This window comes from Rhinatrema bivittatum, chromosome 1 (genome assembly GCF_901001135.1).
Source record: "Rhinatrema bivittatum chromosome 1, aRhiBiv1.1, whole genome shotgun sequence".
Taxonomy (NCBI): Eukaryota; Metazoa; Chordata; class Amphibia; order Gymnophiona; family Rhinatrematidae; genus Rhinatrema; species Rhinatrema bivittatum.
In genome coordinates, this window is record NC_042615.1 from 518,182,488 (window position 1) to 518,208,580 (window position 26,093).

Consider the following 26,093-nt stretch of genomic DNA (forward strand, 5'->3'; position numbering starts at 1 on the left):
TCTTTTTTTTTTTTCTTATATTTTGATTTGCTTATTTAACTTTTTGCACACTTTTTTGTCTTTATTCTCCTTTTCCTCCGCATTCTCTTTGGCTTCTTTGCCCATTCCCCTCCCCACCTCGCTACTTCTTTTCCCCCAGCGGGCAACAAATGTGATCTTTCGTCCTGGGGAGGAACCCGGCAGCAGCAGGAACTCCTCCTGGTCTGAGGCCTGAGCGTGGCAGACCTTCCTTGATTGTGGAATACTGCTACAATGTCCAGTTCTGCCGCAGAGTAAGCGGCTCGCCTGGGCCCGCCACAGCAGAATTAGCTCCTCTCCCTGGCCCACCGAAAGATGCCTGGCTAAACCTTGGCATGCTTACAGTGAGGTCACTACGCTCTGGCAGGTTGATCCCTTCTGAGCTTCCAGTGCTTTTCATGGCACAGAGACTCGACAGTGTAGCCATTTTTTTTTCTTCCTTGATTGGGCTTCCGGTGGTTTCCCCACTTCAGGATTGCTCATGGGAATCTGTCCCCCCAGTTTGCTCACCCCTACGCTAAGGTATAAATCAAGCACAAGAAGTAAAAAAACCTTTTTCAAAAGAGAGAATGCCGTCACAGCAGGAAGCTCTAAGAGGGGTTAGAAAGGGTGAGGGAGACAAAAAAAATGGTAACATAATTCCAGAAAGCCTGAGATAAGCACAGAGGATCCCTAGTTGCAAAGATGTGAGGAGAAAGCCCTGGATCAGCAGGAATGAAACTGGTCAGATTGGATGGCCCTATTGATCCTTACCTGCCGTCATGTCTGGGCATGGAAAGCTATTATCTTGACTCGGGGTGGGAGAGATGTAGAAAGTGTGTTCTGCTGTAAGAGCGATATGTTTTGTATTTCCCTCCAAAATATAAAATGAGGTTCGCGTTGAGTGATCCGGTGAGCGGTAAGTTTGCCTGGATAACTTCACTCGCATGTTCTGTGGAATATGCCCGGATAAAGTTAGGAGAGTGATTTTTTTTTATTTCTTCAGCCAGATTTAGCCTGCGGCCTTTGTGTGCAGGTAGCGCTCCGTATCGGTGCTGCCCAGATAAAGTAGTAACCATGCACTAGGAATACCCCCAGCGCTGCCTCTCTGTACTTGGGTACATTTTGTCTGGGTAACGAGTTGCCCGGACAAAATTTAAACGGAAAGGGGGAAGGAGGAATATTCAAATCTTAGACTTTGTCCGGGTAGTTCCAAAAAGTTATCAGGACGAACCCTTGCAATATTGACCTCAGTCAGATAAGAAAAAGATATAAAAAAGCTATGAATGTAAAGAAAGGAATAAAACTATGGGAAAAAAAATGAGCAAAATGAAAGGTGGGTATTTTGAGGGGCACGGTTATTACTTTTACAAAACACTGGTTGTAACCTTTTCACCATGTAGTCCTGAAGATTTAAACACGGCTTTTCATTTTTTTCAATTATTGGGTGTTACTGACTTTTGCTATATATAAAAAAAAAAAAAAATTCCAATCAAGATATTTGCTTTAACAGAGGTGTTCCAAATCTGTTAACTCCTCTAACTAATTAGCAGACCTGAACTGCCCCTGACTGATGTTGTCTGCTCACTTTTGATTGACTTTTAAATATCGGAGTATGCAGCTTACTTTGGGATACCTCTTTGTGCAGCTGCCGTTTTTTTTCTTTTTTTTTTTTATTTGGCAAACTCTGCTGGTTCTTGAACATCCATATGATAGACAGCAAAGTGTGTCAAAGACATATGTTTTCATAGAAGCTTTCAACCAAAAAAAAAAATGCAGTAGAGCAATAAAATGGAGAGGCTTAGTAAGGTATATCTGCTTCCATTAATTGAACTTCCAAGACTGGCTGTCATGGACGTCGCATTAGCTCTGAGAGATGCAGCTAAGCATGGTGGGTAGTGGAGACTGCAAGAAAAGCTTGAGTTGGCGTGAGGCTGCGCTGCTGGCAGGAAGACTTGATAGAAGCTTTTGCGTTGTCTTTCTCGTCCTCACCCCTTACCCCTCGTCACTCATTAGTTCCATCCAGGTATGCCGAGTGCCTTAGATTTTTAGTTACCATGTAACTTTCTGTACGGCGCATCCAAAACCGGTTCTAAATAGGCATGCCAAATATTAAACAATTAAATGGTAAATAAAGCCTTATCATTTAGAGATTTAACAATGTAAAAATTTGCCAGCGCTGCTGTGGGAAGCTGGGAACAGGCTCAAGACGTCTCGTGATCAATTGCCAGGTTTCCCTTTCCCGGTGCGCTGCATGGCTCCTTATGCTGAGGAGGGCTGGGCTGCTAGGGATGTGCAGAGGGACAGCATACGTTGCATTCGGTATTCGTATTCGTCGGGGGGCAGATACGTTGCATTCGGCAAGGGGGGCCCCCCGATACATTCATGCGTTCATTCTTATTCGTTTCCCGGCTAAAATTGAATTAACTACAACCCCCCACCCTCCTGACCCCCCCAAGACTTACCAAAACTCCCTGGTGGTCCAGCGGGGAGTCCGGGAGCCATCTCCTGCACGCACGCCATTGGCTGCCGATATTCAAAATGGTGCCGATAGCCTTTGACCTTACTATGTCACAGGGGCTACCGGTGTCATTGGTCGGACTTCTGGGAGCGACCTATTGCACTCGGGCCGTCGGCTGCCAGTATTCAAAATGGCACCGATAGCCTTTGCCCTCACTGTGTCACAGGGGCCGAACAATGGCACCAGTAGCCCCTGTGACATAGCTCAAAACTTGAAACAGCAATTTAGAATTAAAATGAAAAAAAGATGAGAGAAGTGTGTTTGAGGCCTCCCTAGTATGTCTCTTAGTGAAACCACTTCGCACAGCACCACAAAGCCTTCTTTAAAATATCCCTGCCAGCAGCAAGATAATGCATCTGATTTTTTTCTTTCCTTTTTCTAAAGAGTATTGCTTTGGTAAAGATGCTGAGTTAACAGCACTAGAAGCCAAAGTTCTCCAATATATTCATATTCTTGTCCATATGGTTTATGCTTATTGTGAATGCATGCATTGTCACCCTCTCAGAGTCTTGGATGGTGCGGGACGTGATGCAGATTTTTAAATAAATAAATATAACCCGTACAATACGGGTGGCAACAGTGTGAGCTTCACACTGCCCTGCATAGTGTTCCTCAGCTCTGTGCAGAGGAGAGCAAGAGGGTAATTCATTTTTCATGCTTGTTCAGTCCTAGGCCTCTCTGCCGAGACTGCTGACAATGGTTCCAGGTAGTGTTCCTAGTGATGATGGTAGTTAAGTGCATTTTTCATTTATTAAATTTGATATTCCACTCTATCAATTACAAGTAACTGAGGGTAATTTACAGATAGATAAAACCAAAGAATTACAAAATAATTTACATATAAATATAAATCCGTAATTATAAAAGTTGAGACCCAACCTCCACCCTGAAAACAAAATAGACAAAATATACAACCTCCCATCCCCCAATCACATACCCTCTGTCGTCACCTGCTATTAAACATGAAAATGTAATATCTAGCCATGTAAAAGCAAGCTGCAGTTTTCAAGAAAGATCATCAAAAGCCTGCTGGAAAAGCCAGGCTTTGACTTTTTGTTCCCAAAAAGCCAGATGACAAGATTCCAACCAAATCTGTAAAGCAGAGCTTTCCAAACTTTTCATGTTGGTGACACACTTTTTAGACAAACATAATTTCGTAATTATGCCTACTAGCAAATTATGTCTACTAGCAAACCAGAGGTTAAAGGTTAAACGAACGAAATGTATTTCGACAATTTATGTATGTTTCCTTAAATATATACATAATAAAATGTTTCACGACACAACATATCTTGTGAAAACCTCTCATTTATATTAAAAATATATAATATTCCAAGATTAATGTTATTGTTCTAATTTATTAATAACAATAATAAAACAAAGTTATTGTGTTATTCAATTTACCTCTTTAATGAGATATATGAGCTTGATGGGATGAACACAGATTTTGAATATTTGGTGTTAATAAGAAAGTTCAAAGGGTCTTCTGCGTAATTTTAAAAAGCTGGCCAGTTTCACACTATAAAATTATTTGATAGCCTCATTCAACTAATTTTATGTGGCTATGAGAGTGAAGTCTGGAATTTATAGGAAGGGACAGAATGTCTATATAAATCCTGCACCTCCAGTTCTGTAACTCTCTGCATCCACTGAAATTCCCCCAAACAATGGAGCTTGGATGTTTCCCTTACAGCTCATCATACTAAAAGATATTTTCAAATTCTGGTGTCACCTCACAGTAACAGCAGCACAAACACCTTCCACTGCCAGGCACATTGTGAATTAATACAAAACCCCACAAAAAAGACACTCAAAATCTATACTGCAATCCCATCGTAACATAACAGTAATAACACCAAGGACTCAAACAACAATAACCCTACCTGTGAAAAAGCAAGGGTAAATATTACACTGGGTCCTAGAATACCAATACACCACCTACTGAGGAAACAAAACAAACCAGATTGCTATAGATCCCTATGCTAGCAGAATCTCTCATCATGGTCACACACACAGAGCAGAGACAGACCCTCACCAAATATAGAATACAAAATAAAGGAGCACAAATTAGACAAAAACTAAAATGGAAACCCCAGGAAGCCAGACTCTGTGTATTAACAATGGAAAAACAGAACCACCATTCCTCATAAAACAAATAAAATCAAGAAACATAAAGCATCAGTTATAATAGTAAAACCATACTAATAAAATAATATTTTAAAACTACTGATAAATAGAATTTCTATTAATTAAAATCATATACATTTTTTACAATTTCCCAAATACCAATAAAATATTTCAAAACAGCACATATATCAAATAACACCCAATAATTAAAACTAATAAGGATTTTAAGAGGCACCTGCTGTCCATACATGGGAGCTCTTGATTTCCAATCACCCTGATATTGTCAAGGATTAGGAGGTTATCCTCTCTCTCACATATACACTGTCACATACATACATATTCATGCTCTTATACCCACCATAACTTCTCGCTCTCACAGACACTCTCAGGCTCTAAGACACACTCTCCCCCTCCACACACACCCTCCACACAAACTCTTACTCCCCTGGATTTTCTCATACACACTCCTGCTCTCACTCTCTCTGGCTCCCTCACATACACACACAAACACACACACACACCCAGGCAAGCTCCCAGTCATTCTCACACACTGAAACTGACCCCCAGGCAGGCTCCCATTCATTTTCACACCACTCCCTCACCATCCCCCAGGCATGCACACATTCATTCTCACACAAACAGACCCCCAGGCAGGCACCAATTCATTCTCACACACACAGACCCCCAGGCAGGCACCAATTCATTCCCACACACACATACATACACCACACACAGGCAGGAACCTATTCTCACACATACAACCCCAGGAAGACACCCATACATTCTCATACACAGACACACCCTCAGGCAGGCACCCATGCATTCACACACATACACCCCCAGGCTGACTCCCATTCATACACATGCACACTAAAGGCAGACCCCCTCTCTTTCTTTTGCCAGCAACCTCGGAGCCTCTCTCATTCCTCTGCTGCCACTGTCACTGATGCCGCATGGCTATTTGGGAGGCGCTGATTGCTGCTATTGGCACTGAAGCCCATTCTGCTGCCTCCTCTGTGCAGGCCCCGTGGGTTTCCACTTCCTCCATGTTGATCTCGTACATTGTGAGATCCGCATAGAGAAAGTGCTACTCTTGCACATTACCAAAGATGACTTGTGCCAATCAGTAAAAAGTAATTTTTTTTTTTTTTTTTTACCTTTGCTGCCTGATCTTAGTTTTCTAATCGGTTGGTCACAGGCTTATTTGTTCCACCTCCCCTTTCTTATTTTTTTGCCAATTCCTTTCATATTGTCTTTTTTTTTCTATTTCTTTTCTCTCCATCTATCTTCTTCCCTCAAACATACAGTCAGGTTCTCATTCTCACATGCTTTCTCTCTCTCTCACACACACACACAGGCTCTCACTGTCACATGCTCTCTCTCATACAATCATTCATACACAGTTTCTCTCTTGCACATGCTGTCTGACTCTCACACACCCAGGCTCTCTCTCACTGTCACATGCTGTCTTGCTGAAGTACAGGCTCTCACTGGCACATGCCATCTCTCTCACACACACACAGGCTCTCACATGCTGTCTCTGCAAACATTCAGGTCCTCACTCCCGCACACAATCTCTCAACTCATCTCATACACGCACACAATCTCTCAACTCATCTCATACACGCATTCTACGGGCCCTCAGCCTCTCTCTTATCTCTGGGCTCCTCTTCACGGGTCGCTGCAGGATGGGCTCTGCAGCGGCCCTGTTCTTTGCGGGCTGATCCGCGGCAGCGGCGTCCCTGATCTTCGCGGGCCGATCCGCGTCCCTCTTCTTCACGGGCCGATCCGAGGTGGGGACCCTGCTACCGGGCCTCCTCCTCCTCTCAGCCTGCTGCTCCTCTTCTGCACTTGGCTGACACTCCTCCTCCTCCTTCCTGCCCGTGCGGCTCCGACAACATTTTTCTTCCGGGGCCGCATGGGCAGGAAGGAGGAGGAGCACCCGCGTGACCTTTTTCTTCGAGCCGTGGTGACGTAAGCTCCACCACGGCCCTGCCGATCTTCCTGCTGTGTGTCTCCGGCACACAGCCCAGCCCAGCGAAACTTCACAGTTCAGCCGCCAGTGGGATGAGGTCCACCGGCGGCCGCATTGGCTCCCACTTGCCGGTGTGTCACGTGCACCGGGCTTGCGCGACACACCGGCACACCTCAGGCGACACACTAAAGTGTCGCGACACACACTTTGGAAAGCTCTGCTCTAAAGGAACTGAATTCCAGAGGGTGGGAGCATAGCAGGTAAATGTACGCTGTCTACTAGTACAGATCCCTTATTTAGCCGCAGATACAAAAAGACTTGCCAGAAGTCATTAATACAGAGAATCACAGGCCCGCACCATGGATGGATTTGGTTAAAGCTTGGGAGCAGAATCTCTTCCTGAAATGGGAACATTCCTGCCAAATCCAGTGCGCGGAGGGGAGCCCTAAGGACTTGTGGTAGAAGAATAGGGCCATTCAGAAATATCCCTTTCCTCACCACATCAGTATGTTCACAAAAACTGGAAGACTAAGAAATGCAACTATTTTGTGTCATGCTAAGAGCATACACTTCCTCAATGTGTTTTTGTAAGGGGAATATGTTCGATGTAAAATACAGTAATCTTTATGCCTGTTGGAAGGATTTAGTGTAGTCAAACTTGGTGCTCCCTAGATTCATGTACTTTAGGACACAATGAATAGTGTATGTATGTGTGTATATTCCATATATAATTGTTTTTATTAATTTCAGCATATTTTCTAAAGTGCCTCTGTGAACAATACTGATTTCTTTTTTTCCCATAGATTTCTCTGAAGGTTTTCTTTGGTAGACCTGGTCCCTGGTTTGAAGAAAGTGAACTGGATGGTGATAAAAACTCCATATTCCATGATGTGGATGGATCTGTAACAGAGTACAAGGATACTTACGTTGCTAGAATTGACAATTATCTGATCAGGCATCCTAACTGCATTAATGTCACTAAGTGGAATGGCGTGATATGCAGTGGCGCCTATGCACAGGTTAGAGCGGTTTGTAAATGGAAGTCTATTACATATTTAAAGCATTACCTGTGTGAGAATCAGACAAGGTTCGAAGATTTCTGTGCACAATCTGCAGCAGATTCATGTAAAGCAGTGGTGTTTCCTATGGACATCTGCATATTGTCTGCAGAAAACTTTAGTAGTTTCCACTAGGGATGTGCAGCCTCGAAAATTTTGTTTCGGTTTGTTGCTTCATTTTGTGAGTACCTCAATCTGTTTCATTAGTTTTGAAGCAAAAAAAAAATTTCATTTATTTGGTCCATGTTTTTTTGTTTTACATTGAAGTCAATGGGAGAAGGCCCATTGGTAATTGACATAATTTTTAAAGTTCAGTTTTAAAGATATTTTAAGTTTTCAGCATAAAACTATGGACCAATGCTTTACATAAATAGCCATCAGTAAGACATTTTCCCTGTACGTTCCCGGATAAGTCCAGACAGTTGGTTGAGCCTCCTGTCCAGCAGATAAGGAGTTGTGCGCACCCTGCGCCCCTCAGTATTTCTCTGGTTCCAGCAGATGTGGTCAGACGAACCTGCGGTTCCCTCTCCTTAGTGAATCTTCTATTTCTTCTCTTTAAAGGTTTATTTTCTTCAACATTTCCTGGGCCAAGCAAGTATTTTCTACAAGAAAAAAGAAAAAGTTAAACAGTGTATCTTTTCTCACAGGAGACCGTTTTTGTCTCCTAGCTCTTGTTGGAGCCCTAGGGAGGATTTTTCACCTTGATTACTTCAGCCTAGGGCTTCTTTTTCCCAGTGGCCTTCCCTGCCTAGGGGTGATACTGGTGGTCCAGTCACTCCCTCTCCTTTTCCTGTGGTGACCCCTGAGATGTGCCTGCCTCGGGTCCCATTGCAGAGAAGTTTGACATTCCTCTGCTGTGTCAGGGCTCAATAAAGCCTGCTAAGTTATTTCTTGGAAAAAAAAAAAAAAGTAAAACGACTGATTCAGTTCAAGTTTAATTGTGCAGTGGAAAAGGCTATTCTTTACGGCACTTTGCCGACCTGCAGGGAAAGAAGCAGCTCACAGCCTTCGCTGGCTCTCACGCTTCTGTGCAGGCAACACCAGCTGTTTTTTTTTTCTCACGATCCCGATGCCGAGATCAGCGCTTTGCCTGGCCTGCGGGGAGCCTGCTTTGCGGCTCTCCCGCGACGGCCTTTGCTCAGTCTGCTTGCCCGGAGGGGAGGGACCCTCCGTGGCACCTTTTAAATCGACGACCCGAAGTCGGGTTGGCAAGCGAGTGTCCGGGCCGTCCTCTTCAAAATAAAATCCGCGGGAACGGCGGCCATTATGTGCCCGAACCTTGCTGCAGACTTGGATCCTCAGGGGAAAGGGGAGCCGGATTTTACCCATTCTCCACCTAATTTAAGTCCTATGGACCCTCCTGCTCCTGTTTCTGACCCCCCCCCCCCCCAGGGGCCCCTCCCCCCCCCTTGCCTGGCAGAGCACTCCCTGGGTTTTCCCCTGAGTTTGTGCTCCTGTTGCACAGATCTTTTTTGGCCAGCTTGGAGAAACAGGGGGTTCCCTCCCCAGGCCCCCCCCCCCCCCTCAGCAAAAATCCCTCGTTTGATTGGTGGCCAGGGCTCTGGCGCTCCAGACTCGCCGGGTGCGACCAGGGTTAGGACTGTGCCTGGTGGTCCGGACCCACTTGATCCTCCTCAGCCCGCTCCACTGCCAGATCAGGATGACGACCCGGATCTGTCGCTAGGTAATCTGCCTGTGGAGGGAAATGACCCGCGGGTCCTAAGATTGTTTAACCGGGAAGAACTTGATCCACTCATTCCTTTTGTTCTGGATGAACTTGAGATTGAGGTTCCCTCAGAGAACCCTGCCAGTACCTCTACTTCTCGAACCGTGGACCCGGTCTTAGCTGGCCTTCGAGCTCCTCCTTATACTTTTCCTTTTAATCCTATGCTTATGCAGCTCCTGCTCTGGGAATGGGAATCCCCCAAGTCTGGCCTCCATGTGGGCAGGGCAATGGATAAACTATATCCCCTGCTGAATCAGGCCCTAGATATGTTAAAGGTCCTCAAGGTTGATGCTTCTGTGTCCGCTGTCACCATGCGCACCATTATCCCGGTGGTGGGGGCGACGGCCTTAAAGGATCTTCAAGATCGTAAGTTGGAACTTCATCTCTAAAGGGTCTTCGAGGCGACGGCCTGTAGCAGCCTCATGCAGCGGGCAAGCCTCAGGTGGGTTCAACAATTGCTCAGCACCCAGGACCTCCGGCTGCTGAGGCCAAACAAGCAGAGCTACTCAAAGGCGCGATTGTGTATGGAGCTGATGCCCTTTATGATCTCCTCCGAGTGCAGGCCAGGGCTATGGTCTCCACGGTTTCCGCCAGGCGTCTCCTTTGGCTGTGTACCTGGGCGGCGGACTCCTCCTCTAAGTCACAATTGGGCACTCTTCCTTTTAAGGGCAAGTTGCTTTTTGGGGAGGACCTGGAACAGCTTATTAAGTCCTTGGGAGACAACAAGGTTCATAAGCTGCCTGAGGACTGTACTAAACAGTCAAAATCCTTTTTTCCTTCACGGTTCAGTTTCAGGGGTCAGCGCAGGTACAATAAACCCCGAGGGTCTTTTCAGTGGAATTCCTCCACCAGGTCGCAGGCATGGTCTCATTCCTTTCGGGGGTGTCTGCCTTTCAGAGATGGCAACCCTCCCGGACCCGCCACAAAGTCCTCGCAATGAGATGCGGCCGGCCCCTTCCTCTTTTCGCGCCTTAGGTGGACGTCTGTCCCTTTTTCTCGAGGAATGGGCCAAAATCACTACGGATCAGTGGGTCCTCGATGTGATCGAAAAAGGTTACGTGTTAGAATTTGCTCGGGAGCTTCCCGACCGACACCTGATCTCACCATGCGGCAGTCGAAAGCGACCAGCGATTGTCAGACTCTCGACAAGCTCCTGGTGCTCAGAGCCATAGTCCCTGTTCCCAGAAAAGAACAGGGATCTGGCCAGTATTCCATCTACTTCGTCGTTCCCAAAAAGGACTGCGCCTTCCATCAAATCCTGGACCTCAAGAGAGGAGACACTGAGGGCGGTCATAGCAGCGGTTCGCTCCGGGGAGTTCCTGGCCTCCCTCGACCTCACGGAGGCTTACCTACACATTCTGATTTGCAAGGAACACCAGAAATTTCTTCGCTTCCACATTCTGGGTAGGCACTTCCAGTTTCAGGCTCTCCCGTTCGGTCTCGCCACCACTCTTCGTACATTCACCAAGGTGATGGTGGTGGTCGCAGCCTTCCTTCGGCGGGAAGGAATATTAGTCCATCCCTACCTGGACGACTGGCTCATCCGGGCAAAGTCAGAGCAGCTCTGTGTGGCAGCAGTCAGTCGTGTAGTGTTGGTCCTCACCTCCTTCGGGTGGATTCTCAATTACTCCAAGAGCAACCTTGTGCCCTCCCAGGTCCTGGAATTCCCGGGAGCTTGTTTGTTGAAACATGGCTATTCTGTGGCAGTGATTTCTGCCTTACTAAGAGCAAGAAAGTTCTCCATTTCCTTGGCCTATGTGTGGATTTGGAGAGTGTGTGAGGTCTGGTGTGAGGATCGAGGTACTCTTCCTTCCTTGGTCAAGATTCCACTTGTTTTGGAATTTTTGCAGGATGACTTGCATAAAGGCTTGGTTCTCAATTCCTTGAAGGTACAGGTAGCGATGTGCTCTTGTTTTAGGGGTCATGTAAATAGTGGATCCTTGTTGGCTCATCTTGATGTGGCCTGTTTTCTGAGAGGCGTGAAACATCTTCGGCCTCCCTTGCAGTTTCTGGTGCCCTTGTGGAGTCTTAATTTGATATTGGACTTCTTGGCAGGCCCTGCGTTTAGACTGCTACATACTCTCTTCTTGCAGTTGTTGACCTTGAAGACAGTATTTTTGGTGGCAATTGTTCTACACACAGGGTTTCGGAACTGCAGGCCCTGTCTTGCCGGGAACCATTTCTCCAAGTGACTCCAGGGGCAGTACAGCTGTGTACTGTTCCTTACTTTTTACCAAAGGTGGTTACTGTGTTTCACTTGAATCAATCCATCTCCCTGCTGTCTTTTGACAGAGCGCGAGATGTAGAGGAGTATTGTTTGTTCTGACCCTTGGATGTCAGGAGGCATATTGTCAGATATCTCAAGGTTACTGAACCCTTGCAGAAGTCAGACCATCTATTTGTTCTTCACAGCAGTACTAGAAAGGAAGAGCCAGTCTTGTGGCTACAATAGCCCGCTGGAGTAAGGAGGTATTCACGGCTGCATATGTGGATGCCGGGAAGCCATTGCCTAGTCAGATTAGGGCTCGTTCCACTAGGACTCAGGCAGTGTCATGGACAGAAGTTAGATTGTTGTCCCCCTTCGACATTTGCTGAGCTGTGACATGGTCCTTCTTACACACCTTTTCCAGGTATTATCATCTGGATGTGCAGGCCCAGGAAGACGCGGCATGTACCCAAACTACTCCTGCCCTATGAGGGAGTAGCTTGGGTACATTCCACTTATTGTGGATCCATCTGACTGGACGCTAAGAAATGAGAAATTACTACTTACCTGATAATTTCCTTTTCTTTAGAACAGTCAAATGAATCCAGCTTCCCTCCCTTGGCTGCCAAATGATTTTATTATAGTTCTCCTGTGCGGCTACATGTTCTAGGAATTACTGGTGTTAGTCCGTTCCCTAAACTAGCGTTATTACATTCTTGTCTGAGCTCAGTGTTGCCTGTTGGTTGAGTATTGAAATGGATATCTGTTTTTAATCAAGATTTTTGCTAGCCTGTCCACAGTTGCTTTTGAAGAGAAATCTGGCAAGCTGATGTCTATGAATCAGTGAATCAGGCCGTAAGTGGTGCTGAATATCAGGCCCTATGTATTTCATGCTTCCAGAAATGAGTGAAGGTCAAGAGTGTTATTTCAGGTTAGTTCTAAGGAGGTAGTCTGTCACTTTACCCTTGATATACAATCATCATATCATTTACAGTACCTGTAAAAATATGTCAAGTTTGAAGCCTTGATGGTTGTTGCTATTGCTCACAAGTTTCAAACTTGTAGTAATTCAACCCCCTTTGAATCTGTTACCATTTATACAAATGCATTTTTCTATCTAAAAATATGTAAATCCTGTTGGCTTCTGTCCTGTGCTCATTCTCAGCTATGGCTGAAATTCAGCTAGATGTATGCTTTCACTTTATTTTTTTATATGCATTCTCTCTCCTTAGGTATTCTTTGGCTTCTTCTTACTCACAAAAACCTCGCACAGTGTATTTCTGTAACAGATGAAATATTTTAATTTTGAAATAATAACTTGCTATCAAGTAGTTCTCCCTGAGACAAACTGCTGTGCTCCTTAAGTGTCCCATGCACCTGTGTAATTGCCTCTTACTTTTCTTGGAGTGTGCTAGAGAAGATGGCTAAAATAGATAACCTTTAATGTACCCGCAGCCCTTCAAGGCTTTCCAAGAAAGGGGTTTCAGAATATTTGTTGCTTAAGCTTGTTATCTGGGTTTTGATTTAAGAAAAAAATTGCATATGTCAGGGGGATGGAGCAGTTAGGTCATGCATGTCCTGGAGTCGTTTTCTTTTCTAAATAATTTTGTCATCAGAGCTCCTTTATCCATTATTTCGGAATCTTTTTCTCCAAAGCTATACGTGCAGACTTGGAACCCTCAGAACCTCACCATGACTATTGCGAGGGATGAGTACCCATCGAAGCACATGACGTTGCGAGGCATCAATCAACGGGCACTCTTTCAGCAGTATCAGCCCGTGGTGATGTTACAGAAAGGCTACACAATCCATTGGAATGGACAGGCTCCACAAACCACCTTTCTTTACCTCATTAACTTTGACAAGTAAGAAACTTCTTTCATATACAGATGTTAATATAAACATTTTTTGTTGAAATATTAACTTTTCTGAGACCAATAACTCTGCCGTGGAGTTGCTATACAAATGAATGAATAAATGAATAAATTACTCTTAAAGCAAGACCTTCATACTAATGGGCTTAATGCATCGCACTTTGCTCACTGCCAACTATTGTTGTTAGTCTGACGTAATGTAATCATTGGTCTGCTTGTGATTCACCTTTTTTTTTTTAATGATTCTTCAATCTGCAAGAAAAACAAATATTCTTGTCTTTATGAATACTCTGTAACTACACTGCTCTTGTAAATATGCACTCTGCACTTGTTATAGATGAAGGCTCTGTCGCTAAAACCCGGTCCACGTTTTGGAAGTCGAGCTTCCTGCTTCAGGGGAACTGGCCAAAATTAAAATAGTGCCATTACTAGTCCTTCTTGATGACATGTTGTGCTCTCGGCATCATTTGTTCATCTGTATAGCAACTCCACAGCAGAGTTATTTGTCTCGAAGTTAATATTGGGAGTTATTTTGTTTCTTCATCCTTTGGACTATAGTTGCGTTTCAATACAATATTAGCATTTTACCTTGTAAGCATATTTGAGTAATGTTGTTCAAATCCTCCTCCCAAAATTGTTGTCATAAAGAAAACAGGAAATGTTAAGAGGTCCATTCTGAGTAGGCTGGGGAGTGGGAAAGTTACCTGGGTAACTACTTGGATATTCTGCAGCACATACCCGGGTAAGTGTTCCGCTGAATGTACCCGGGTGATTTTTCTGACCAGACTTAATCCGACTGAGTTTACCCAGATTGTGCTGAATATCAGCATTGGCCGGATACATTTTAGCTATTACTCTGGAATGCCTCCAGCCCGCCTCTTTTTATCTGATTAAATTTTACCCAGCTAAAATTTCACCGGTGAGAGAGGCAAGAAATTAAAATCTCAGGGTTTGTCTGGGCAACTTTAAAAGTTTACCTGTACAAACCTTTTAATTATTGACTGCTATATGCTCAATATTCAAAAGATATTCCGGTATGTAAGTTAGCCGGATAAGACTTATCTGGTTAACTTACATGGATATTTAGCAGCACAGCTATACTGCTGAATATCCATGTATAAATTGCTGCTTAATCGGATAAGATATATCTGCTCTATGGCAGGTCTAACATCCAGTTAACTTAATCAGATAAGTATGAAGTATAAGCTAAGTGGCGGCGGCTGAACATAGCCGGATATTCAACGGCCACAACTTAGCTGGATAAGTCAGATTTATCCAGCAAAGTAACATTTGAATATTGGGCTCAGGGACGGAAACTTTTAAACAGGCACATGTGTGCGCTTTTGCCTTCTCGCACCCAGGAACACTGCTATTTTATAACATGTGCGTGCATACGTGCGCATGATGTAAAATAGGCTGAGCGTGCGCACAATTTTAAGTGGGCCTATGTGTGCAAATACTGCTTCTACCGCGTAAGTGGGGGGATTTTAAAAGCCGCACGTGGTGACGCCATTGGCCATTTTCCCAGTTCGCCCACCCAAGTTTAATAGCCACCTTTCCCCTCTATTTGATTTTTTTTTTTATTTTGATTTTGATTCCCAATCTTTAAAATCCCACTGATCTGCCTGGTGTTTTTTTGTTTTATGACTTACACGTCATCCATAGCAGAAGTAAAGTTATTATGTGGCAGGGGATCCCGACGCGTATCGGATTGTGTAGGTATTTACGTGCTGGTTTCAATGTGAAATCCAGGAATGTCCAGACGATGCCCACACCCCACTCCTTTTTTGTAAAAAAAAAATTTTGTGCGTGCAGCGGAAGATATGCGTGTATCTGGGCAGCTTTTAAAATCTACTTGGTGCATATCAGCCTGACATATTCACCAAAGCCTACCAAAACACTCACTGACTACCACACATCCCCCCTACTATATACCACAATACCAACCATTTCTATGTCCATCTCTCTCACCGTATGTGAACCTATCAACCTATCCCTCCCATCTATATGAACCTTGGGAACTTCCCCTATACCACCTCCTACAATCACATGAAAATGTATAACTAACATTAATTTTGCTATAACTGTAATTATGATCATGCTGACTCATTAACATACTATATTACTTCGAATCTTGTAAACCATTATGATGGCGAAACCGAATGATGGTATATAAAACTCGATAAATAAATAAATAAAATATTCACGTATCTCCCAGTTTTGGGCCGCATCGGGCTTTTAAAATTCATCTTTTAAGTGTCTAAATTATACAAGATGGGGAAAGGGAATTTTTGCATTCAATAAAAACACAAGAAATGCCAGGCTGGCTCAAACCAATGGTCCATTGAACCCCACATCCCTGCCTCTGACAGTGGTCAATCTGGGTCACCTGGAAGATCCATGCCTTGTTGCTCATTTCTGATCAAAAGAACTGGTCATGCCCTTCAAAAAAAAGTATTAGTTGACCTTTAAAATCCAGCTATACTACTGGTCTTGGCCACATTCTCTGGCAGCAAATTCAACATTTTAATTGTGTGTGACTAAAAATATATATATATACTTTCTTATATTTATTTTAAATCTGCTACCAGTTAGTTTTGTGGCGAGCCCCCTTGTCCCATACCAAATCTTTATTATTGAAATATGGTTTGAATGAGGATGTATAATCTTAACTATATAGAGTATTTACAGGCAATATATTTCTGTAGTTTTAAAAGCCAAAATGTTATCTAGAGCAGCCAGTTAGAACTCTGTATTACCACCAGGACCTTAGATGTGAACTGAATCAGTTTTACTGTGTTTGCAGAAATGACTGGATCCGGGTTGGCCTTTGTTATCCACCAGACACCACTTTCCAAGTAACATCTGACATCTTTCAGAGGCAAACCTCTGCTTTTTATAGTGTGGAGGAATATACGCCGGTCTCCTCCATGGAGGAACTGCAAAAGACACGACAAGGAAGGACGTTCTACTTTGACAGCAGCACCGGGTAATGTTACATGTCTCGGCATGGGAATGAAGAATAACTGGATATCAGAAGAGCAGTAGTGCAGTAACTATCCGTTTCTTATAAATCAAGGCCCTGAAAAAAAACCTAAAATGACTTGAAGAGAGGGAGGGAATTGGTATTAATACTAATCCAATTGTAATATGTTTGGAATTTAGTAAATAACATCAGAGAAAATGTCTTTTTTTTACATTCAGTCTTTAAATGCCACGTCTGTGTGCTCTGAAAATCTAAATGGAGTAATTTTTTAAATAATTTGCATATTACTTTCTCATCGATATAAATACATAGTTCCCTGTACGTACCAGGATCAGTCCACACCATGAGTTATGTCCCCCTTCCAGCAGATGGAGTCAGAGCAAAAACTGAGAGGGCGGTCCCTCATGACTGGTGCGCCCTCTGTAAACCTTCAGTATTTCTCTGACTCCAGCAGATTTGGGTTGCACCTTCAGTTCTCCCATTTTCTTTCTATGAGAATAATCTTTGTTGATTTATTCTTCTGTTTTCTTGTTAACACTTTTTACTTGCATGGATCTTATTTAAAAAAAAAAAAAAAAGGCAAAGGCTTTTCATTGTAGCTTTGCTATACTTTCTATGGGCTGTCCTGCTGCAGGCTTGCAGGCAGAGCTTTCATTCAGTGGCAGACTGTCATCTTTTTTATTTATTGCTGTATCGTTTTGGGGGTAAGTTTGTTAACTTTCCTTTTATAGGGCTGTCATTTGCTGCCTTTAGGGGTGAAGTTGGTGGTCCAACCTCTCCCTCTCGATATCGACCCGCTGCCCGGAGATGTCGTTTCCTCAGGGCAGCCCCTAAGCTTCAGAGACGCGACATCCCTCTGGCTTGAAAAAAAAAAAAACCGGAATGGCTCGTTAAAGTTAGGCAGCGCAGGACTTTGATTTCTTTCCTGCTATCGAAGGTTTCCGGAGGTCTGGGTTCAAGCTCTTCTTTACTTGCCTCCATGCCGCGGCTGATGCGATGCAGCGCCTTCGGGGAGCCTGGATCCTGGCTCTCCCGGGATGGTCCGTGTGCTTGGTGCCTCCCCGGTGGGGAGGGCACCTCGAGCCCTAGAGGGCGGTCTGGTTCACGCGCAAATGCGCGCCAGGCTCTGAGGAGGTCGGCCCTGTTCCTGTCCAACATGGGAATGGTGGCCATCTTGGATCCACTACTTGCTGCTCTAGTGCTGCCTCCCGGGGATTCAGACTCGGACAGACCTCATTCTCCTCCGGTTCTCTTTCTGGCGCACCTCCCCGATGCAGAGCCGCCCTCAGAGGACCCTCCGGCTCCCCATCCGGCCATCCCTCCCCCGGATCCTTTTTCCACAGAATTTATTCTGCTGATGCATGGGGCTTATTTGGCAAGGCTCAGCCAGCACCAGGATGTGGTTTTGGCTCCCCCTCCTCCTAAAGTGGTCAGTCTGGAGGAACTCCTGGACATGGCAGGGGGGGCCTCTTGGATCGGTACCGTCACAGCCCGGTACAGCACCAGTATTTCTGGCCCTGCCATTCCAGTGGCCCCTTCAGGATCCTCTAGGGTTCAGCCAGTTGCCCATCCAACTGGCCCTGACCCTCCACCCACGACGGACCCTGCAGTGGACCCTGATCTAGATGACCTAACGCCCTCGGCGCAAGTCGAAGGGGACGTTCCTCGGGTTCTACGCCTTTTCCAGAGCGATGAGATGGTTCCGCTTATCTCACATGTTCTGGATGGATTAGATATTGAGGCCTCCCAGGAGGCTCCTGCCACCAGCACTGCACCGAAGAGAGGGGATCCCATCCTACCAGGGCTCAAGCTACCTTCAAAGACTTTCCTTTTCATCCTATGCTCCTCCAATTGCTGTCCAGGGGGTGGGAGACTCCAGAGGCCTCTCTGCGGGTTGGCAGAGTGATGGACAAACTGTATCCACTCCCCGAGGAGTCCCTGGAACTACCTAAGGTACCGAAGGTGGGTGCGTCGGTATCAGCAGTCACGGCTAGGACACCTATTCCTGTGACTGGAGGAGCAGCTCTCAGGGATTTGCAGGACCGCAAACTTGAGGTGTATTTGAAGAGAGTGTTTGAGGTGTCCGCCTTGGGAGTTCGGGCTGCTATTTGTAGCTCCCGGATGCAACGTGCATGACTCAGGACCTGCCTCCAGGGGAGGCACAACAGGTGGAAAGACTAGAAGCTGTCATATCGTAAGGCACGGACACGCTGTATGATCTTCTCTGGGTGCTGGCCAGATTTATGGTTTCCGTAGTCTCAGCTCGGCACCTCCTCTGGCTCAGGACCTGCTCTGCGGATTCCTCCTCCTAGTCTCAACTCTGCTCCCTTCCCTTCAAGGGTAAGTTGTTGTTTGGAGAGGAGCTGGAGCAACTTAAGTCGCTAGGGGAGCTTAAGGTACTTAGGTTACCGGAAGATCATCCTCTGAGATACAGAATGTACAGCTCCGCGCGGAACCGTTTCAGAGGACGTCAGCGCTTCTGCCAGGTGCGGCCAGTGCCCCACAGGCCTCCCTCGTCTAGATCGCAGTCCTGGTCTCATTCATTTCGGGGATGAAGATCAGCCCGAGACAACTTCACCCAAGGGACTGCCACTACATCTTCAAAATGAAACATTGCCGGCCCGCTCTTCGATTCCCCAGATAGGAGGACGCCTGTCACTCTTCTACGAGAGTAGGTCACAGTCACCTCAGACCAGGGCGTCCTGGATATTCTACAGAGACAGGTTTGTCTTTTCTCAGTGCGGACTAAGGAAACAGGGCGCAGTACATCAAACACTAGACCGCCTCCTGGATCTGGGAGCAATTCTTCCGGTGCCACTACTGGACCAAGGACTCTGCCATTATTCCATCTACTTCGTAGCCCCCAAGCAAGAAGGCTCCTTCTGGCCGATCCTGGATCTCAAGATACCACACTTCAGGATGGGAACTCCGCTCAGGGATTGTTGCGGTGCACCGGGGAGGGTTCCTGGCTTCCTTGGACTTGACAGAGGCTTATCTTCATATCCCCATCCTGAAGGAGCATCAGTGCTTCCTTCGCTTCAAGATTTTGGGGCAGCACTTCCAGTTCCAGACCCTGCCATTCGGCTTGGCAACCACTCCTTGCACCTTTACTAAGGTGATGGTAGTGGTGGCGGTGGCCCTGAGGAAGGAAGGGATCCTGGTCCCTTGAGTTTCTGGGAGCTCATTTCGACATCAAAGTAGGCACAGGCTCTCTTCGTCTGGAGCGGGCCCAATCGCTCCTTGCTCAGGTTCAGCGTTTTCGGGACCTCCGACCTGGGACTATCTCCAGTTGCTAGGTTCCATGGCCTCCATGACAGATGTGCCTTGGGCCTTTGCCCACATGCGTCCCTTACAAAGAGCATTACTCTCCTGTTGGAAGCCGGTATCTCAGGAATTTCAGCTCCTCTGCTGATACCACCCCTACCCAAGGACAGCCTGACCTGGTGGCTCGACCTGGATCATTTGCTTCGAGGAGTAGAGCTCAAGGTTCCACAATGGGTGCTCGTTACAACAGACGCCAACCTTACCGGCTGGGGCTAGTGTGCTGTTGGCACTCTACGCAGGGTCAGTGGACACCAGAACAGGCAATTTAGCCAATCCACCGTCTAGAAACAAGAGCGGTCCGTCTTGCGGTCCTCTCCGACAACGCCACGACTGTAGCCTACGTTATTCGTCAGGGAGGAACAAGAAGTCTCCATGTGACTCGGGAGATGAACAAGCTGATGCCGTGGGTGGAACTGCACCTGTCTCATCTGGCGGCATCTCACATTGCAGGGGTGGACAATGTTCAGGTGGATTTTTTTTTAAGTCGCCAGCGCTTACATCTCGGAGAATGGGAATTGTCCCAGGAGGCAGTGGCACTATTCTTCATGCGATGGGGACTCCCCTTCTGGATCTGACGGCCACGCAAAGGAACGCAAAGGCTCCGTGCTTTTTCAGCCACAGAAGGGAGCACGGAGCAGCAGGCGTCGATGCCCTAGCCCTCCCGTGGCTGAGGTACATCCTAAGTTCCGTGTTCCCGCCTTGGCCCCTGGTGGGAAGATGCTCCGAAGAATAGAGGGTCATCAGGGGCCCTTGATCATCATGGTTCCGGAGTGGCCTCATTGGCTATGGTTTGCAGACTTAGTCAACCTAGTGGTGGACAGCCCGCTGCGCCTGGGGCATCTGTCAAACCTCCTACGGCAGGGACCAGCTTCTGTCTAGCAGCCTGGCTTTTGGAACGGCACCGGCTGAGGAGGGTATTCAGCGGCGGTTATCTCCACTCTTCTCACGGCTAGGAAGCCTTCCACCTCCATGTCCTATGTCCGAGCTTGGAAAGTGTTTGAGGCTTGCTGCCAGTCCTAACGTCTCTCTCCACGGTGTGCGACCATAGCCCAGATCTACAGCGAGGGCTGGAGAGGGGGTTAGCCTACAATTTTCTCCGAGTTCCGGTGGCAAACCCAGGTGCTCTAGTTCCTCATCGGGATGGCCCTCCTCTTGCGACACACCCGGACGTGGTCCGGTTCTTGAAGGGAGTAAAGCATGTGAAACACTGATTCGCAATTTATGCCCCTCAGGGAGTTTTTGATTTTGATCCTTCGTATTCTTGGTGGGTCGCCCTTTGAACCGCTGTAGAGCGCTACCCTCAAGGGCCTGCCTCTTAAGACAGTTTCCTTGGTTGCCATCTGTTCCGCTCGCAGAATCTCGGAGCTGCAGGCCTTGTCATGAAGAGAGCTTTTTCTACGCTCTACGGATCCCGGAGTATCCTCTGGTATCATACCATCTTTCCTTCAAAAAGTGGTCTCGTCTTTTCATCTGAATCAGTTGGTGGAACTGCCATCATTCCAGGCTGAGGATTCCAAGGAGCTCCAGCGCCTAGATGTCAAGTGAGTCCTCCTTCTATATCTGGAGGATACTAACGACTTCCGCTTATCAGATCATCTTTTTGTCTTCTGGAGTGGTCCCAAGAAGGGGCACTAGTCTTTAAAGACCACCATTGCCCGATAGATGAAGGATGCAATCTCTACCACGTACATTGGCATGGGGCGTTAGCTCCCAGACAGTATTAAAGCTCATTCTCTCCGAGCTCAAGCAGCTTCCTGGGCAGAAAGCTGAGCGGTCTCTCCGCAGGAATTTTGCCAAGCGGCGACTTGGAAGTCTTTGCATACTTTTGCGCATCACTATCGTTTGAATTTGCAGTCAACGACCTCGGGTTCTTTTGGGGCTCGGGTCATTTGAGCTGGGATATCAGTGGCCCACCCTATTTAAGGGAAGCTTTGGTACATCCCACAGTCTGGACTGATCCTGGTACGTACAGGGAAAAGAAAATTATTTCCTTACCTGCTAATTTTCGTTCCTGTAGTACCATGGATCAGTCCAGACCCCCACCCTAAGGATTTTGGGGGTTTTTCTTTGGGATAATCCTTCAGCTCGACTGTGTAATCATTTCAGGACCTGTTTTGGGACTGACTGAGAGTTCACATTGCAAGTTTGCCTATTCAGATTTACAGTTTGATGTTCAGTTTAGTTGATATTCATTTTTGTATTGATCCATCCAAGGGGTTTTTCTTTGTTGCTTGGATATTCTTAATACTGAAGGTTTACAGAGGGCGCACCAGTCATGAGGAACCGCCCTCTCAGTTTTTGCTCTGACTCCATCTGCTGGAAGGGGGACATAACCCACAGTCTGGACTGATCCATGGTACTACAGGAATGAAAATTAGCAGGTAAGGAAATAATTTTCTTATCTACCAGGACTATGCAAACCATTCAGGTCTGGTTAGATAGATATCATGTTTGTTGGCCATGATCTTTTAGCAATAAAATTAAAATTCCAAATTCATTTTGGGACTGATAAGGATGTTACTTGGCTCTATGACTATGTACACACTAAATAAAGTACTTAGAATCAGTTGGTGCTCATATGAAGGTAAATTTTAAGACCTGCACGTGGGCGCCCATGTGCATGTGGTTCCCGGCGCATGTTATAAAATCCGCTACCTGCGAATGTATTCACTTTTAATACAAAAAAACATAATATTTAATATTCCTTGGCAATAGCCATAGTGCTTCCCATAGTTGAAAAGAAATGATCCTCCCCACATGCAAGTCGATAACAAGTAACTACTTATCTCTCGCACAAGAATAAAAAAGCAGTGCTGTCCACTCATAATGCCCAGCAACGGCCAATGTTTTGGTGGTCTTCCTGCCTTCAGAGTAGATAAATCACAAGCAGATTGTGATAAATTGCAGGAAGACCTTGTGAGACTGGAAAATTGGGCATCCAAATGGCAGATGAAATTTAATGTGGATAAGTGCAAGGTGATGCATATAGGGCAATATAACCCATGCTATAATTACACAATGTTGGGTTCCATATTAGGTGCTACAACCCAAGAAAGAGATCTAGGCGTCATAGTGGATAACACATTGAAATCGTCGGTTCAGTGTGCTGCGGCAGTCAAAAAAGCAAACAGAATGTTGGGAATTATTAGAAAGGGAATGGTGAATAAAACGGAAAATGTCATAATGCCTCTGTATCGCTCCATGGTGAGACCGCACCTTGAATACTGTGTACAATTCTGGTCGCCGCATCTCAAAAAAGATATAATTGCGATGGAGAAGGTACAGAGAAGGGCTACCAAAATAAGGGGAATGGAACAGCTCCCCTATGAGGAAAGACTAAAGAGGTTAGGACTTTTCAGCTTGGAGAAGAGACGGCTGAGGGGGGATATGATAGAGGTGTTTAAAATCTTGAGAGGTCTAGAACGGGTAGATGTGAATCGATTATTTACTCTTTCGGATAGTAGAAAGACTAGGGGGCACTCCATGAAGTTAGCATGTGGCACATTTAAAACTAATCAGAGAAAGTTCTTTTTTACTCAATGCACAATTAAACTCTGGAATTTGTTGCCAGAGGATGTGGTTAGTGCAGTTAGTATAGCTGTGTTTAAAAAAGGATTGGATAAGTTCTTGGAGGAGAAGTCTATTACCTGCTATTAAGTTCACTTAGAGAACAGCCACTGCCATTAGCAATGGTAACATGGAATAGACTTAGTTTCTGGGTACTTGCCAGATTCTTATGGCCTGGATTGGCCACTGTTGGAAACAGGATGCTGTGCTTGATGGACCCTTGGTCTGACCCAGTATGGCATTTTCGTATGTGCTTATGTTCTTCTTCAAGCGTCCAAATTCATACATTTCTATAACAATGAAGACAAAAGGAACATAATTTTAGCAAAATTCTACAATGTTCATAATGTCCAATCATTTAAACCCACACAAGCCACTAACCTAACTCACGACCTGGTGCACAGGTTCAATATAAAATGGCAGCGCATCAAGTGTCACCAACAGAAACTCACAATCCAGTTACAAAACGCTTGAATCCACACATCACCTTCCACACTTATAATCCCTCCTTTAGCTTCCTTAAAACCCAGTATCTAACGTCAGCAGGGATAACCCCAATCACAATAAAGCTTAGATCAACCAGTGAGGGTCTGTAATTCCAGTCCCTTATTCTGAACGAGCCGATGTCCCATTATATAAACACTGATCACACAATTTCCTTGTTTAAACCACCAGGCTGGGCAAATTGAAGTTTGAAGATCCACTTTTGTTCAAGTTTCAACAATAAATCAAAATCCCCACCCTGGTTTCTCTTATGCATTAAATTCAACGACAGCAAAATGTAGATCCGAAAAACTATGACCCATGGTAACATAGTATTCTGTGTTTTGAGCATACACTTTGTTTTCCCCACACAAATCAGCTCACATGGACACCAAACAATATACACTACTCCAGTCGAACAACATGTAGAATGAAAACGGAAAGAGAACCAGCGCAGCTTATGCAAAGGCAACTCATTCTGCAAAAGACCGAGAATACACAGAACACTTCCCACAGGGAAAATGACCACATTGTATGTCATCAATATTCTCATCCAAACTGTAGTCAAAGTTGAAATGTACCACAATGTCTCTAATGATGCATCCACGGCTCAACACGATTAGAGGCAATTCTTCAAACACAGAATGCAGTTGTAATACTGACTATGTCTACAAATTGCACATTGGACCCAATAAATCTGTGGCGAGGGTGGAAGCACACATACTGGACAAGTATTTGTCAATTTTCTTTTAGGTTGTAACAAGTCCCTGCTAGCCCAGCATGCGTGTTTATATGCTTGATGGATGACACCATCAGTAAACCTTCTCTTTTAAAATTGCTAGCACATCTTTCTTTCTCTGGTTTTGTATTCCTCAGTTGTAGAGTATAAGCATCTAAGATGCAAGAATTAACCCTCTGGCAGATTGTCATGCAGCTTTTTTGGATGGCAGCTATTGTAGCGCAGTAATGTATTCCTATCTGTGGATATTTTATGTATGAAAAATTCAAATCTGTTGCCAATCAGCTGAATCAAAATGTCCAAAAAATATGCACATTGTCTACTGATGGTATATGTAAACTGTAAATTGATGCCACAGTTGTTTAGCCACAACATAAAATTAGAAAAAAACTGCTTCATCGCTCAGAAAAATATCATCAATATAGCATTTCCACAGTGCCGGATGCTGATGAAAAGAGCACAGGTTTGGAAGCCAAACCTCTTCAAATTTTCCAACATATAAATTAGCCACATTGGGCATCATGGAAGCCCCATAGCCACTCACTTGATCTGCTTAAATTTCTTTTACTAAACATAAAGAAATCATTATTCAAAGTTATGGTAGCTAATTCCAATATAAACGATACTGGAATATGTTAATCTGCTCCACGTTGGTCTAAGGCTGTTGGTGTATAATGAGATCACGTCAATAGGAGCTAACAATACATTGTGAACTGGACCCAAATAATTCTGGTAATCATATTAGAAGAATCCCGTACATAAGAGGGAAGCAGTGGAACTAGAGGAGCCAAAAATGTATCAATGAATATTGAAAACTGTTTAAGTAATGACCCCCGCCCCGTGCAGAAATGAAGGGGCTTCTAGGTGGATTGACCAAAGATTTATGGATCTTGGGCAGTACATGCACCAGTAAGGGTAACTGGATGTGATACACATAGAAAGGTGTTCCCTAGATGTCAGCCACTTTGATAATCTGCTGACGGAGCATTAAAACCTATCTGCTGTTTCAGTCGCGGAGTAGGATCTTTTCTGAAGATAAATAAAAGTATCTGATAATTGTCGACATACTTCCCTTTGTTATTGATCTCTGTCAAGAACAACAGAGGCACCAACTTTATCAACCGGTTTTGCTATTATTGTGGTGTCCCATTGTAATTCCTTACGAGATCTCTTCTCTCCCAGAGACTAATAATTGTATGCGTTTCTTTCAGTCCTGGAAGGGATATTCCTAATCTGTAACACCAGTTCATGAAAGGTGTGTATTATAGCATCAACCGGTCCAGAAGGACTCTACTTTGAACAAGGGGTCACAATAGAGCTATCAGAAAGTGAGTTCTCTGAATTGACAAAATACAACTTTAACTGCAAGGTCCGAATACATTTTTGTAACTGAATTCCCCTTCAAAAAAATCAAAATATACCATAGGCACAAATGACAATCCCTTTTCTAAAATAGAGATCTGGTCTGATGTTAAGGGGCGAGATGACAAAGGATTCTGCAGAAACTGAG

At 45.2% G+C, this 26,093-nt stretch overlaps 1 protein-coding gene across 6 annotated transcripts in view; it reads left to right on the forward strand.

The window, feature by feature from the left end:
• CEMIP2 (cell migration inducing hyaluronidase 2) overlaps positions 1–26,093 on the forward strand; it is a 217,655-nt gene that overhangs the window by 167,063 nt on the left and 24,499 nt on the right. For 5 of the 6 annotated variants that reach the window (XM_029612545.1, XM_029612537.1, XM_029612554.1 and 2 more), the window contains 3 exons: positions 7,424–7,639; positions 13,267–13,475; positions 16,291–16,473. In XM_029612545.1, the coding sequence (XP_029468405.1) occupies positions 7,424–7,639; positions 13,267–13,475; positions 16,291–16,473 (608 nt within the window). Of the gene's footprint in view, positions 1–7,423; positions 7,640–13,266; positions 13,476–16,290; positions 16,474–25,794; positions 25,839–26,093 lie in introns of all 6 variants that reach the window. The other variant, XM_029612563.1, reaches the window with a different exon arrangement.